General features: G+C 37.9%; 1 protein-coding gene across 8 annotated transcripts in view; it reads right to left on the reverse strand.

The window, feature by feature from the left end:
- EXOC2 (exocyst complex component 2) overlaps positions 1–13,627 on the reverse strand; it is a 204,800-nt gene that overhangs the window by 48,709 nt on the left and 142,464 nt on the right. For all 8 annotated transcript variants that reach the window (XM_008972895.4, XM_003805568.5, XM_063605111.1 and 5 more), the window contains one exon: positions 12,471–12,587. In XM_008972895.4, the coding sequence (XP_008971143.4) occupies positions 12,471–12,587 (117 nt within the window). The remainder of the gene's footprint in view (positions 1–12,470; positions 12,588–13,627) is intronic.

Raw genomic sequence — 13,627 nt, forward strand, 5'->3', positions numbered from 1 at the left:
CTAAGCAGGTTGACATACTAATGGAATAAGTAAATTTATGGAGGCAGCAGAGTCAATAACAAAAATCAATTATATTTCTATATAATAGACACCAAAGAATTATAATACAATACCATAAAAAATAAAATACCTAGGAATAAACTTAACAAAAGACATGGAAAATCTATAATGGAAACTACAAAACACTGCTGAAAGAAATTAAAGATGGCCTAAACAAATAAATAGGATCATCAATATTGGTAATTTTCTCCAAATTCAATGAACCCCTAAAAGGCCTTTTCTTGGTAAAAATTCACAGGCTAAAATTTATATATAAATGGAAAGGACCTAAAATAGCCCAAACAATTTAAAAAGAACAAAGTTGGAAGACTCATACTACTTGATATCAAGACTGACTATAAACCTATAATAAATAAAACAATGCAATATTGGCATAAGGATAGACATCGTAGACCTAAACATAAAAGTTAACGTTACAAAACTTCTGGGAAAAAATATTCAGGACATTGAAGCAGGTAAAGATTCTGACAACATATGAAAGGCATTAAACATTTTAAAAGCTTGATACAATGGATCTCATCAAAATTAAACAATTCTGTTCAAAAGATATTATAAAAACAAAACAGCAAGCCATGAACTGAAAAAATATGTATGCATGACAAAGGACTTATTTAGAGCTTTCTAAAAATCGTCAATAGAAAGATGACTGATCCAATTTAAAAATGAGCTGGGGTTAAACAGCACTTCAAGAAAGAAGCTACCTGAATGTATCTGAATATACAAGAAAAGGTGCTTAACATCATTATTAGGGAAAACCAAATAAAGCAACAATGAGATTGGCTGAAATAAACAAGATTGGTAATATTAAGTGTTGGCTAGGATGCAGTTTATAACCGAGTTTATGACCGACAGAGCGTACACTCGAGTTGACGACCGACGGAGCGTACACTCGAGTTGATGACTGATGGAGCGTACACACGAGATGACGACCGACGGAGCGTACACTCGAGTTGACGACCGACGGAGCGTACACACGAGATGACGACCGACGGAGCGTACACACGAGATGACGGCCGACGGAGTGTACACTCGAGTTGACGGCCGATGGAGCGCACACTCGAGTTGATGGCCGACGGAGCATACACTCGAGTTCATGACCGACGGAGCGTACACTCGAGTTGATGACCGATGGAGTGTACACTCTGGAAAACTACTCAGAGTTCCTAATCAGCTTATGCCACGACCAGCTATTGTACTTCAAGGTTTATATCCCAGATCAGTGAGTACAAACATCCACAAAGAGACTTACAAGAATATTCACCACAACTTTATCCATAAAGGCCTAAAACTGGAGACAACCCCATGTCCATCACCATGAGAATGATTAAACAAAATCTGGTTATCCAAACTCAGCAATAAAAGAAAATGAATCACTGGTACACACAATTGTATGAATCTCAAAAAATTAATTTGGAGCAAAAGAAGCCAGATACAAAAGACAACAAACTGCATGGAACTCCATGTAAAGTTCTGGGACAGGCAAAATGATTCTCTGCAGATAGCAGCTGGAACGTTGCTGAGAAGGGAGCCTACTCAAACAGGGCACAAGGGAAGGTTTTGTATTTTCATCTGGTGGTGGATGCTGGAACGTGTGCATATGTAAAAAGCCATCAATCCATAAGCTTAAGATTTGTGTCTTTTACTGTAGGTAAATTACACCTCATTTTTTAAAAAAAGAAGGGAAAAGAGGAGTTGAAAATAAATAGATGTGCAAACAGTTAATAGGCAAATGCTACAAAAAGAGAGTAGAATGGCAGTATTAATGTGTGATAAGGCAGGATCAATGTCAGGAGTACACAGCTCATACTTTTTGTTGTAAGGATTTAAACAGATAATTCAGGAAACTTGCATAGCACACTGAAAGCAAATACATAATAAATGCTAGCAGCTATTTCTATTAACTCAACAGCCTCATTTTCACTAACACCCTGTTCACGCTGGCTGCTGAACATAGAAAACTGGGTCTGCTTGATTCCTGCTCAAAAAGCAAGGGTCAGATCCATCTACCATTAATCACTATCTGAGAGTGAGGAAGAAAGATTAACTTTAAAAACATCCTGACACTAAGGAAATCAGTCTAATAGGAAAGGAAGAAAAGAAAGCATTTATAAAATGATGTGTTTAAGGAATGCAGTGGTTAAACAGAGAGGGAGTGCTAAAGGGTCACTGATGGGGGTGAGAAAGGCTGCAGAGTAGACATGCCTGAGGGTCCAGTGGCCTTTTAGGGCAGGTGTCTCTAACAAAAACACAGTGCCTCCTTTAAAAAAGATAACAATTTAATTGTGTACAGACAGTCCCAACTTATGAGAGTTCAACTTATGATTTTCCCACTTTACCAGGGTGTAAAAGCAATACGCATTCAGTATGCTCCCTGGCTTATGATGTGCTATGTCAGGTTAAACCCACTGTAAGTAGAAAATATCTGGCCGGGCACAGTGGCTCACACCTATAATCCTAGCACGCTGGGAGGCTGAGGCGGGTGGATCACGGGGTCAGGAGTTCAAGACCAGCCTGGCCAAGATGGTGAAACCCTGTCTCTACTAAAAATACAAAAATTAGCCGGGTGTGGTGACAGGTGCCTATAATCCCAGCTACTACGGAGGTTGAGGCAGGGAATTGCTTGAACCCGGGAGGCGGAGGTTGCAGTGAGCCAAGATCGCACCACTGCACTCCAGCCTGGGTGACAGAGCAAGACTCTGTCTGAAGAAAAAAAAAAAAAAGAAAATATCATAAGTAGAAAATGCGCTTACGATATTTTCAATTTTGGAAGGGTTTATCTGGAGGTAGCCCCATCATAAGTTCAGGAATATCTGTATTCAGAAATAGACTTACTCACTGAATTCGTACATACTAGCACTGAGGAGGGTCTTTCGAAGCATTAAAAAACTGTGGGTAATAACTTACAGAAGTAAAAGGCGTATGCCGGAGGCAGAATTCTGGTGTAATGGACAATACTCCCAATAAGCCACCGCCCTGCCATCTTAGCAGCAATCATGTATATACTCAACAACATTTCCATCTCACGCACCAGGCACTGATGCCAGCCAGTGCTCCCAATGGACAGTCCTGGAGAAGAGATGCCTAAGTCGATTGTCAAATTTCTCTAACTTCTTTACTGTTGTCTTCAACACAGTCATAATGGTTTAAAAGATAACATCATTATTTTGATGTATTTTAATGTTTCCAATTTAAAATTTCCAACTTGTGATTTTAAAAACTTTTTGATAATAATGTTTTTTAAAAATTATGCTTCCAAGAAAGAAAATAAACAACAAACAATTATTTTCATTCCAATTTGGCCATCTGTATAGAAATAAGGTCATCAAACTATCATTAGAACATCTATCCAAGTGACTCTGGATAACTAGGCTCAGACAAATTAATTTTTTTTTTAGCTCTTTTCAAATGGATGGCAGGACAGGTGGCAAACTGACATTCCTTTATATTACTGAACCACAACTTGTCAAATGGGGGCGAAATAAATGCCAAGTAAATAACTAATTTAAAAAAACCTCTTAATTCCTAGGAGAAGTATTAATACAAAAAAGAAAACTACAGATGAAACAGGATATACTGTCACCTGAAACAGAAGGACAGCCTGTGTCTCCAGGACTTGTTAGCGAGGGCTTCCAAGCCACACATGCGCACACCATGCCCAGCTAATTTTTTTATTTTTAGTAGAGATGGGGTTTCACCATGTTGGCCAGGCTCGTCTTGAACTCCTGACCTTAGGTGATCCACCCACCTCAGCCTCCCAGAGTGCAGGGATTACAGGCAGGAGCCACCACACCCAGCCAGGAATTTTTAATAATCAAGTTAAGTCAGCTCACATCCTATATATTAGGCTTCACTTGTTTGCTCCACTGTTCTCAATAGCATAATCTTATCCTTGACGATAGCTTGTATTTGATTTTCTATCTATACAGAATAATCAGAGAGACACTGGAAAGAACTTTACTGCTACCACTATCTCCTTCCCTGATTTCTGAAATTATACCATTCCAGAGTAAGTTAATAATTTCCCCTTACTTAGTAACAAAAAACAAAGTTTCTGGAGAAGAAACACAACTGAAAAAACATTTCAATACACAGTAAATTTCAGCAAAATTAGACACAACTGAAGAAACAAGGAACAAAAAGAGAGAGCTGAGGAGATTACCCCAATCAGTACAGACAATTAAAGATGAGGAGAAAAAAAAAGAAAAAAATTAAGAGATGTGAAGAATAGAGTGAGAAGGTCTAACATACACCCAATAGGAGATCTTGAAGGACAGAAAAGTTTGAATGGAGAAGAAAAAATATTTGAAGAGATAATGGCTTAGAACTTTCCAGAATTGATTACAGACATCAACCAGAGCCAAGGGAACAAACAGGCCAAAAAACATAATAATACCAAGACACATAATAAAAATACAGAACAGAAGAGGCAAATAAAATATCTAAAAAGGAGCCAAGGAAAAACCTTACTACATTTTTCTCAGTAATCAAGAGATCAAAGTCCAAACCAAACAAACAAAAGGACTGAACAACATAATCCACAAACCCGATGTAATAGACATCTGTGGAATGTGGTATCCAAAACGTAAGGACACGATCTTTTCAACTGAGGTAGGGTTTCAGAAAACTGTCCACATATAAGCTTACAAAGCAAGCCTCAGCAAACCTAAAAACATGATATTCTCTGACCTCAGAACAATGATGTTAGAAATCTCTAACAAAGAGAAAACTAATTCCAACTGCTCCTCTGCTCCCTTAGCTTGGAAATTTAAAATCATACTTCTAGCCAAGACTCAAATAGAATATTAAAATTCAAAACTAAAAAAAATGAAGAATAACTAAAATACCACTTGTTAAAACATGGGAAACACAGCTAAAAAGACACTTAGAGGGAAATTCACAGCCTTAAATGTTCATATTAAAAGACAGAAAGGTTTAGAATTAATGAACTATGTAAATAAACAAGATTAGAGTCCAAATTACTGCAAGAGAAAGCAAGGATATAACGAGAGAGCACTACTAAAGTCAAAAGTTGATTCTCTGAAAAAGACTCTGGCAAGAAACAAAGAATAAAAATACAAACAAGCGATAGTAAGTACAAAAAATGACCATATCGCAGCTGAGGTTGAAGTAATAAAAATACAAACAAGCGATAGTAAGTACAAATAAGGACCACATCGCAGCTGAGGTTGAAGTAATAAAATAAAACTGTTATAAAACAATTTTACGCCAACAGATTTGAAAATTTAAGCAAAATGGGCAAAGTCCTAGAAAAATATAGATGACTACGATTAACATGAAGAAATAAAAAAGCTGGATGGTTCTATAACCATTAAAGAAATTGGGCCAGTCATTAGCAATCATCTCACAAAGAAAATACTGGGCATACGGAAAATACCACTACCAGAGCGTTTTTCTAAATATTCAAAGAATAAATAATTCCAATCTTATGCAAACTCTTTCAAAGAAGAAAAAGGAACATATTCGTTAATTCATGTTACAAACGAGCATGACCTACATGCTACAACATGGATACATCTCAAAATAATACTGAGTGGGAAAAGAAAGTCACAGAAAAACACACACCATATAATCTTATTTATGCTAATGTAAAAGTCAAAAAAGGTAATTTCAAACAAAATATTGTTTAGAAACCACACAATTCAGAAGTAGTTCTCTATAGGAGAAGGTGGGTGGCATGGCTGTGCAGGGGCACAAGTGGACATAAGGCCTCTGGGATGCTTTGTTCCTTCAGCTTGGTGGTGTGGGAGCACCTGGGTTCATTTTATCACTCTCTTACATCCTACATTATGCGATATCTATTCTATTATATGGATAAAATATTTAACATAAAAACATTTAAAAAGAATGTACATCTAGAAAAGAAGTGCATCTCCATTAAACTAATCATAATGCAATATGTGACATGCTGTTCTAGTGCCGAGAACAAAGCATCAAAGGAGAAAGAAGACAGTACGGTGCACCTTGCACTTCGGGAATGGAGGAGGAGAGGCCCTACAGGCTTAACAAAGGATGAGACATCTGCATCTCAAGTGGGCTTTGGTGGATGATCAAGATTTTGTGAAGTCCGGATTGACTGAGGAAAAGGCAGTCCTAGAAAAATACAGATGACTACAACTAACAGGAAGAAATAAAAAAGCTGAATGGTTCTATAACCACTTAAGAAACTGGACCAGTCATTAACCGTCACCTCATAAAGAAAATACTGGGCCTAGAGAGTACAACACAAGCTACAGATAAATGTTCCTACAACAGAGCACCATAGTAAGCTGGCACTGAATGTGTATTTATTGAATGAGTGAATGAACAGAGAAAGTATATGAAATGTTCAAGGAAAGATGAGCAGGTGCCCAGGCTGAATGATAAGGTGTTGGAGTAGGGGGACAAAAAGCCATGAGAGAAAGAGGCAAGAGAGCCAGATGAAAATCCTACACAAACGCCAGCCTACGGAGCTTAGCTCTTCAGGCAGTACGGAGTCCTGAAACACAGGAGGAGGAAGAACAAGAGCAGCTCTGGGTTTTTGAAAGCCCATCCTGGACACCCTGGATGATAAGCTGGAGAGTGGAAACGTTTAGACATTAAGCAAAGCAACTGCTAGGAAGGTTCCTACACCACCACGGCTGTCAGATGATGCAAAAGGGCTAAGCTTGGACAGGAACAGCAAATTAGAGAGGTAGAGAAGGATTTGGAAGATGGTTCAGGGGTTGAGTTGAGAAGAAAGACTTGGCAAAAACCATCATGAGGAATGATGTCAAGAATAATTCCCAGTAATGGATGAATGAATTTTAAAATGTGGTGCATATACACAATAGAATACCACACAGCCTTAAAGAAGAAGGAAATTCTGTCATCTGCAACATGGATGGTACTGGAGGACCTTATGCTAAATGAAATAAACCAGGCACGGAAAGACAAATACTGTGATCTCACTTATATGTGGAATCTACAAAAGTCATTATCATAGAAACAGAGAGTAGAATGGTAGTTACCGGGGGCTGAGGGCAGAGTGAGGCCGGGAAAGGGGAGGTGTTGATCAAAGGGCATGGCATGGTAACCACAGTTAATAATAATGTATTGTGTATTTCAAAAGTGGTAAAAGATTTTTAATGTCCTCAACAAAGGTAAGTTGGTGAGGTGATGAATATGTTAATTAGTTCGACTGACTTTTCTATAATGTATGCTTAGGTCGAACATCACATTGTGCACCATAAATATGCATAATTATTATTTGTCAATTAAAAATGAATAAATAAAACAGAAAAAAAGGAGCCATTCCCAAGTTGTGGCTCAGTGATTCACAGTGGCTACTAAGTCAGGGAACACATAAAAGAGAAGCTGTTTTGAAGGAGGAAGATGACTGGTTTGGCCAGGTTGCTTTGAAATCTCGATGGAAACTTCCAGGCAGGACGTCTGGTAGGAAACAGATCGAAGGTATCGGAATGACATGCAGGTCAAAAGTAAAGAATTTGGGAATCACGGGCATCCGTCAGTGATGGGTGAAGCTGTGGAGGCAGATCAGGTCGTCTACAGAAACTGCTGAGTACGAAGAGGAAGCAGACAAATCAAATGCTCAGAGAACAGAAATACAGGGGATGGTACCACAATTATCTACATTTTGTTGGCCTGGGTTCAAAGTTTTTGGCTTAGGAATGCCACACCCTACCCAACTGGAGAACCAGCTGTTTTACTCCTTATTTCCTGCACTTCCCAGCTTTCCAAAGAGACGTGGTGCCTTTCCTCTGCTCTCTGAAACAGCATCTGGAATGTGAAATCTTATGTTCTTTCCTGCTTTGTGAAACTTTTTCTTAGGTACTTTCTGTACTGGGGAGGTAGCACTTTGTAAATGACAAGGTCTCTGAGTCCGTCTGATGGGGTATCTCTCTAAGTATGTATGTTTATTCTTTCCCTTCCTGTTTGAACAAGAAACTCAAGGCAGCCAAATAGGGTCAAAAATTAGGCTCAGTGTTTTGAAAGCAGAAGCACATCTGATCAACTTATAATTTCTGTCTGTAAGATCTTAAACTCTGAAACAGATTAAGTTACAACTTATTTATTATATAAAATAGCCTGTAAACAAAATTTAGCTGATTTTGTTTATACGTATAACACAAGGAAAATGAAACACATATATATAGAGATAATACAGCAGTGAAGACACAAAACTGTACTCACTCACATCTAGGTATTCGAATGGTTTCCAACTTGAAACTTAATGATATTCCAATAAGCTACAATAATCAAATATGTAAAATACAGTACATACAGTTAAAGCAACGCAAAACTCTAGAATCAGCTGCTCTGCATAAAGTAACCTCCCTGGACATATAAGAAAAAGGAGCTGCCCCTCCACACCTTTCACGCCGGAGTTTCTGAAAGAGATTTACAGGCTTAAAATAAAACTTCAATTAAAAATTTAATGCCAGCCTTGTTTAATGTCTACAGGCTTTGTCAGGTGAAAATCTGAAAGTATACAAATTCTGAATTAGATGCTTATTTTTTAAAGACTGGGACAGATTAAAAAAGTATTTTATATATGTAAAAGCACTCCCTGGAATTATGTAATTATACCTACCACAATAAAATTATACGCTGAAGTTTATTAACCATACAGCTCTGGTTTTCCTTTCTCAAAGGCATGAAAGAATTTGGTTGGTGGCAAATTTGGTTTGTACACTTAAATTGCAACTTATTTGCAACATATTTCTTAACTCTCTAAGAGCCTTCAAAAATAGTTCTTCTAGAATTTAAACAGTCAATAAACAGAAGAAAAAGCGCTAACCTCCTAAATAGAAAAAGGCATGCAAATTAAAATACAATGAAAGCCTATTTTAACCTATCGAATTAAACATCGTAATTAAAAAGATGACAGAAATGTGATGAGATCAGCTTCCAAAAAGCTATCTGGCAAAATTTACCAAGTACCTCTGGGGCTGTGAATCTACTTCAGGATTCTATCGTGAGGAAGTAATTAGACATGTGATCAAAGATTATCTTCACTTCTCAGTAACAACAACAAAAATTAAAAATAACCTTAAGGTTACTAGTATGGGAGAGGTTAAAAATACTACGTATACCCACATTAACAAATGTTATAAAGCCATAAAACACATTTTACAAAAATATTAAATAAAAATGGAAAAGTACTCATGATAGAATATATTCAGTAGAAAAATACAATGTCAAATGAATTCAGAAAAATGTTTCTTTTTTTCTCAAATTCCTTTTCACCATGTTTCATATTTTTATAACATATAGATAGGATATATAAAGTCATGGTTACTATAAATATTAAAATAGTAGTGTCTACCTTTGGTTGGTGCATTATAGATTATTTTAATTTTTATTTTTTTTTAGACTTCCCAATATTTTTTCTTTTTAAGAATAACGGTTGGATCTTACTTTTATAAGTTGAAAAAAAATGCATGACTGGAAAAAGACATCTCCAGGACTTGAGCAAAAGCTAAATGGTACAGGCAATACTCATGAAAATGCATGCACATGGCAGGACGCTCCCTGTTGGCACATACTTCTGGATTCAAACAGCACCGAGTCCACCAAAGGTTTATAATGGGGCTTGTTTTCAAGGAGGAACAATGTAGAAGAAGATGATTTGGATACCCTGATCTCATGAATTATCATTCAATGTGGTTTCATAAAGGCCAAAACGATGTACACTGATCAACCCGCTTCAGGTCCTATTTTCATTTCTTTGGTGTACAGGTGACCCGTGAACGCCACGGGTCTGAACTACGGGGCCCACTTACACACGCATTTTCTTCTGCCTCCGCCACCCGACACAGCAAGACCAACCCCTCCTCTTGCTCTTCCTCAGCCTAGTCCACGTGAAGATGAGGAGGATGAAGGCCTTCATCATAATTATTCACTTCCACTTTATGAATAGTGTTAATATATTCTGTCTTCCTAATAACTGTCTTAACATTCTCTTTTCTCCAGCTTACTATATTACAGGAATACAGTATGCAATAGATATACAAAATACATGCTGATAGGCTGTTTTATTCATAGGGCTTCCAGCCAACAGGAGGCTACTAGTAGTTAGGTTTTGGGGTGGTCAAAAGTTACACTTAGATTTTCAACTGCACAGGGGGCTGGCACCCCAACCTCTGAGTTGTTTAACAGTCAACTGTATTATCATGAGACCAGTTTTATTCTTTAAGATGCGTGGTGCTGGACCAGAAAGCATTCCGGATTTAGAATGAGAAAATGTAATTTTGAGTCCTGCCTTGCTGTGCTCTTACAGGTCAAGTCCTTGACCTCTCTGGGTATCTTTCCCTATGAAGATTATGGAGCTGATGATACCATCCCTGATTTCATGCACCAAATAAAAGTGTATGTATAAAATCATTCTAGCTTCAAATGTCACTGATCATTACATTTTAATAATCCCCTAAAAACATTTATTTGTCTCCTGTTCCTATATTAAGACTAATTTATCTCCATGTTCCAAGGTGAGGAACAGGTGAAGGGAATGAAAAACTGCCCGTTTAATGCCTTTCCTGGCGTAAGTACCAGTAAGAAAGCAGGAAGAAATATCCCCGGAGGAAACACTTGGCCTGCCCTGGCTCACACCAGAGGAGTCTGAGAGAGGGTCTCACGCCCAGTGACATGAGGTCCCCCTATGAGAGACCCTCATCTTCAAGTGCGGAAACAGAGAGGGAATGAATAAGCCATCCACTGTGACCTGTGCCCTGTGACTCTTCTGGGATCGATGCCCCTAGAATTATTTGTCTTTTGGGGGGGAAACTATGAAAAACAGTGGCAGAGTCAGCAGACCTTTCCCTTTGATGCCAGAAATAGACTTTACTTGGTTGGAATCATGAAATTAACAGATTCACAAATGAATAAAATCAGTGCAAATGTTATCATCTAAATCTAGTTTACCATTTATTCTAAACACAACTGAATTTCAAAATATTCAAGACGGTCGATGAAAAAAAAATCCAAATTCTGAGTAGGAAAGAGCCTACCATTTATACTGCTAAATCTCCAGATCCTTTGTATTATCTTGGTCTCAAAATGATCTGGACAAAGACAAGGAAGGATATGAAAAAATCTTTTTAAAAATTAATTTAATTCTACTTCTTAGTGATATAAAGTGAAGCAACAGTTCCTACTTAGTATTGCAAAAAACCTAGAGGAAACCAAACTTGCTTCTTTTACATGCAATTCCTAATCATTTCACATATTTTAAAATGATAAATAACATTTCTCCAACAAATATATTCATGTCATTGTTGTTGTTATATAAAAACAAAGCAACCACCTTCTACAAATAGCCACTTTTTTACTGCAAGATAGCACCTTGCAATTCTTAACACAAAAATTTCTGGAAATAAACTAGACATTTGGCCCCAAAGGCTTAAGTCACAGCATTTCTCATCAGGATGATTAATCTTTACAAAAAGGCAGGAAAACAAGACAGGGCCGCCCACTTTGACATTTTCATTCTTTGAAAAAAAAATCCCAATGTAGTTCACGAACTGGAACCACCATTTATAAAAAGTAGGTAACCCTGAGTGCGTGTTGATTATAAGATTAACCAGATCATTATCGTTCTCATTCTTTGCATTGAGAAAACTGTACTGACATTAAAAAGTGGTACTAGCATAGTTTTACTGAGAAATCTGATAAACCTTTGCCCAGGAACCAATCAACCTTAACAACAAGGTTACTTCATTTTTTCCTTTTCTGCTTAGTTGAAAAAAATATAAACAACAAAGTGTAACATTAAAAAGAAAACTCACTCCATTAATTTCTACTGGACTCCCTTTTGCCCAACCTTTCTGCATGCAGTGATTAGAGAGTGGGGAGGACATATCTTTCAGGTAGGATGCAGAGCATCCTGCAGCTGTTCTGAGCCAGCGGCTGTGTGTGCAGGCGTGCATGCACAAAGCAGCAAAGCAAAAGCATCCTTGAGGTCATACAGAAAGGGAGAGAGGAAGGAGAGGTGTGAATACGCAGGAAGAGGTTTTTCTGCAGGCTCAGGGAGTTTGCTGCTGGCTGTATCTAAAGCGTTCACCTAAAAGGAGTCAAATATGAGATAATTCTGAAAGATCTGGGTTTGCTGCCTTTCCCTCCTTATTTTCTTCCCTCACTTTTGAACAGCTCAGGTGAGGAGTAAACCGGCTGTAACCTTGAGGGAGCTCTGCTCTAGAGAAAAGAAAAGGGTATTAAATTAACCATTCAAGGTGAACCATGGGAAGGAAGGGAATCATCCAAAGCTTTAGCAGGGTGAAGGCGGGGAAGCAGTGTGGGTGTGGGGGCGGCACGCAGAGGGAATGGGCACTGCTAGCAGAACACAGGCTAGGAAACAGCTTGAAAACTGAGCTGGTAAAACCACCGACTTGTGCGTTTTACATGAACTCGCTTACCTGTGTGATTTTTTCTATTCCCTGGAAGTTGTGCTTTTCAAAATGTTCTGCGATATTTAGGAAGGTGTGACGTTCTAGATAGCAGCAATTACTTAGGACTATCAAAAGGCGCTGTTCCTAAAGGCAAAACAAATGTTTAGAAAATCACCTTTATGGTGCCAGAGAGAATAGCTGATTAACACTTGTCAAGTTTAACTATAATCTCTGCTCTTTAACGTCAATATCCAATGCTTTGCTTTTCTTGGCTGCTTCTTTCCCAATATTATAACATAAAGAGAAACACAGTAAAATCCTGCAACTCTACTATTTGCTTATAATTACATGCAATATACTAAAGAATCAAATATTTCCTTTAAGACTTAACAGCTTGGATGGAAAAACAGATTGAGAAAATCCCATTAACTAGGATCAGCTGGGAACTGGGATCAGTGTTGCTTATGGAAAGTGTTCTACTATATTGTTTACTTAATACTTTGTATACAAGAAAAGGCTACAGGAATATTTTTAATAACTAATTACAGTTAAAATGTAGAAACTATTATAAAGTAGTTTATAAATTTTTATAACCTGGAAGAGAATTATACTGCCATATATCTGTATGATGGGCCCCTTTAAATACCTTCGGGCATTAAGAATTGCTTGTGTTTGCAGAAGAAAACAAGGAATAATCTCCCTCTAACAGGGAGTGAGGGTCACTGAGGGTGGAGGACTCCACCTTAGGACATGGTCAGTGTTGCCAAGAGGAAGGGGTACAAGCCAGTTACTTCTACATTCTCCAGGGTTCTGTCCACCTAAAGTAATTTCTTACGAAAACTACCAGACACAAATGCTGATAAACACAGTGTCCTTTCACAGTTCAAGACTACCTGGTAAATAAAATTCCAGGAATTGCCCTTTTGCTGCTGGTGCGGTTCACCGAGGCACCCAACCCGTGCTCCCGCAGGCAGGCGGGCCTTCTCTGGAACAACTTTGACTAATCTAGAGCCTTGAGTTAGATCCTTTGACTAAACCTTTGGCAAAAAACACTTTCCATCACATACTCTGCATGCTCTTTCTGTGCATAACCAGAATAACTTACAGGAAAGTAATTCGATATAGTCAATGTGGAAAGAGCTTCCTATTTTTTTTGGATATGTGAAAAAAGATAACATCCTTGA

The sequence above is a fragment of the Pan paniscus genome, chromosome 5 (genome assembly GCF_029289425.2).
Source record: "Pan paniscus chromosome 5, NHGRI_mPanPan1-v2.0_pri, whole genome shotgun sequence".
Classification (NCBI taxonomy): Eukaryota; Metazoa; Chordata; class Mammalia; order Primates; family Hominidae; genus Pan; species Pan paniscus.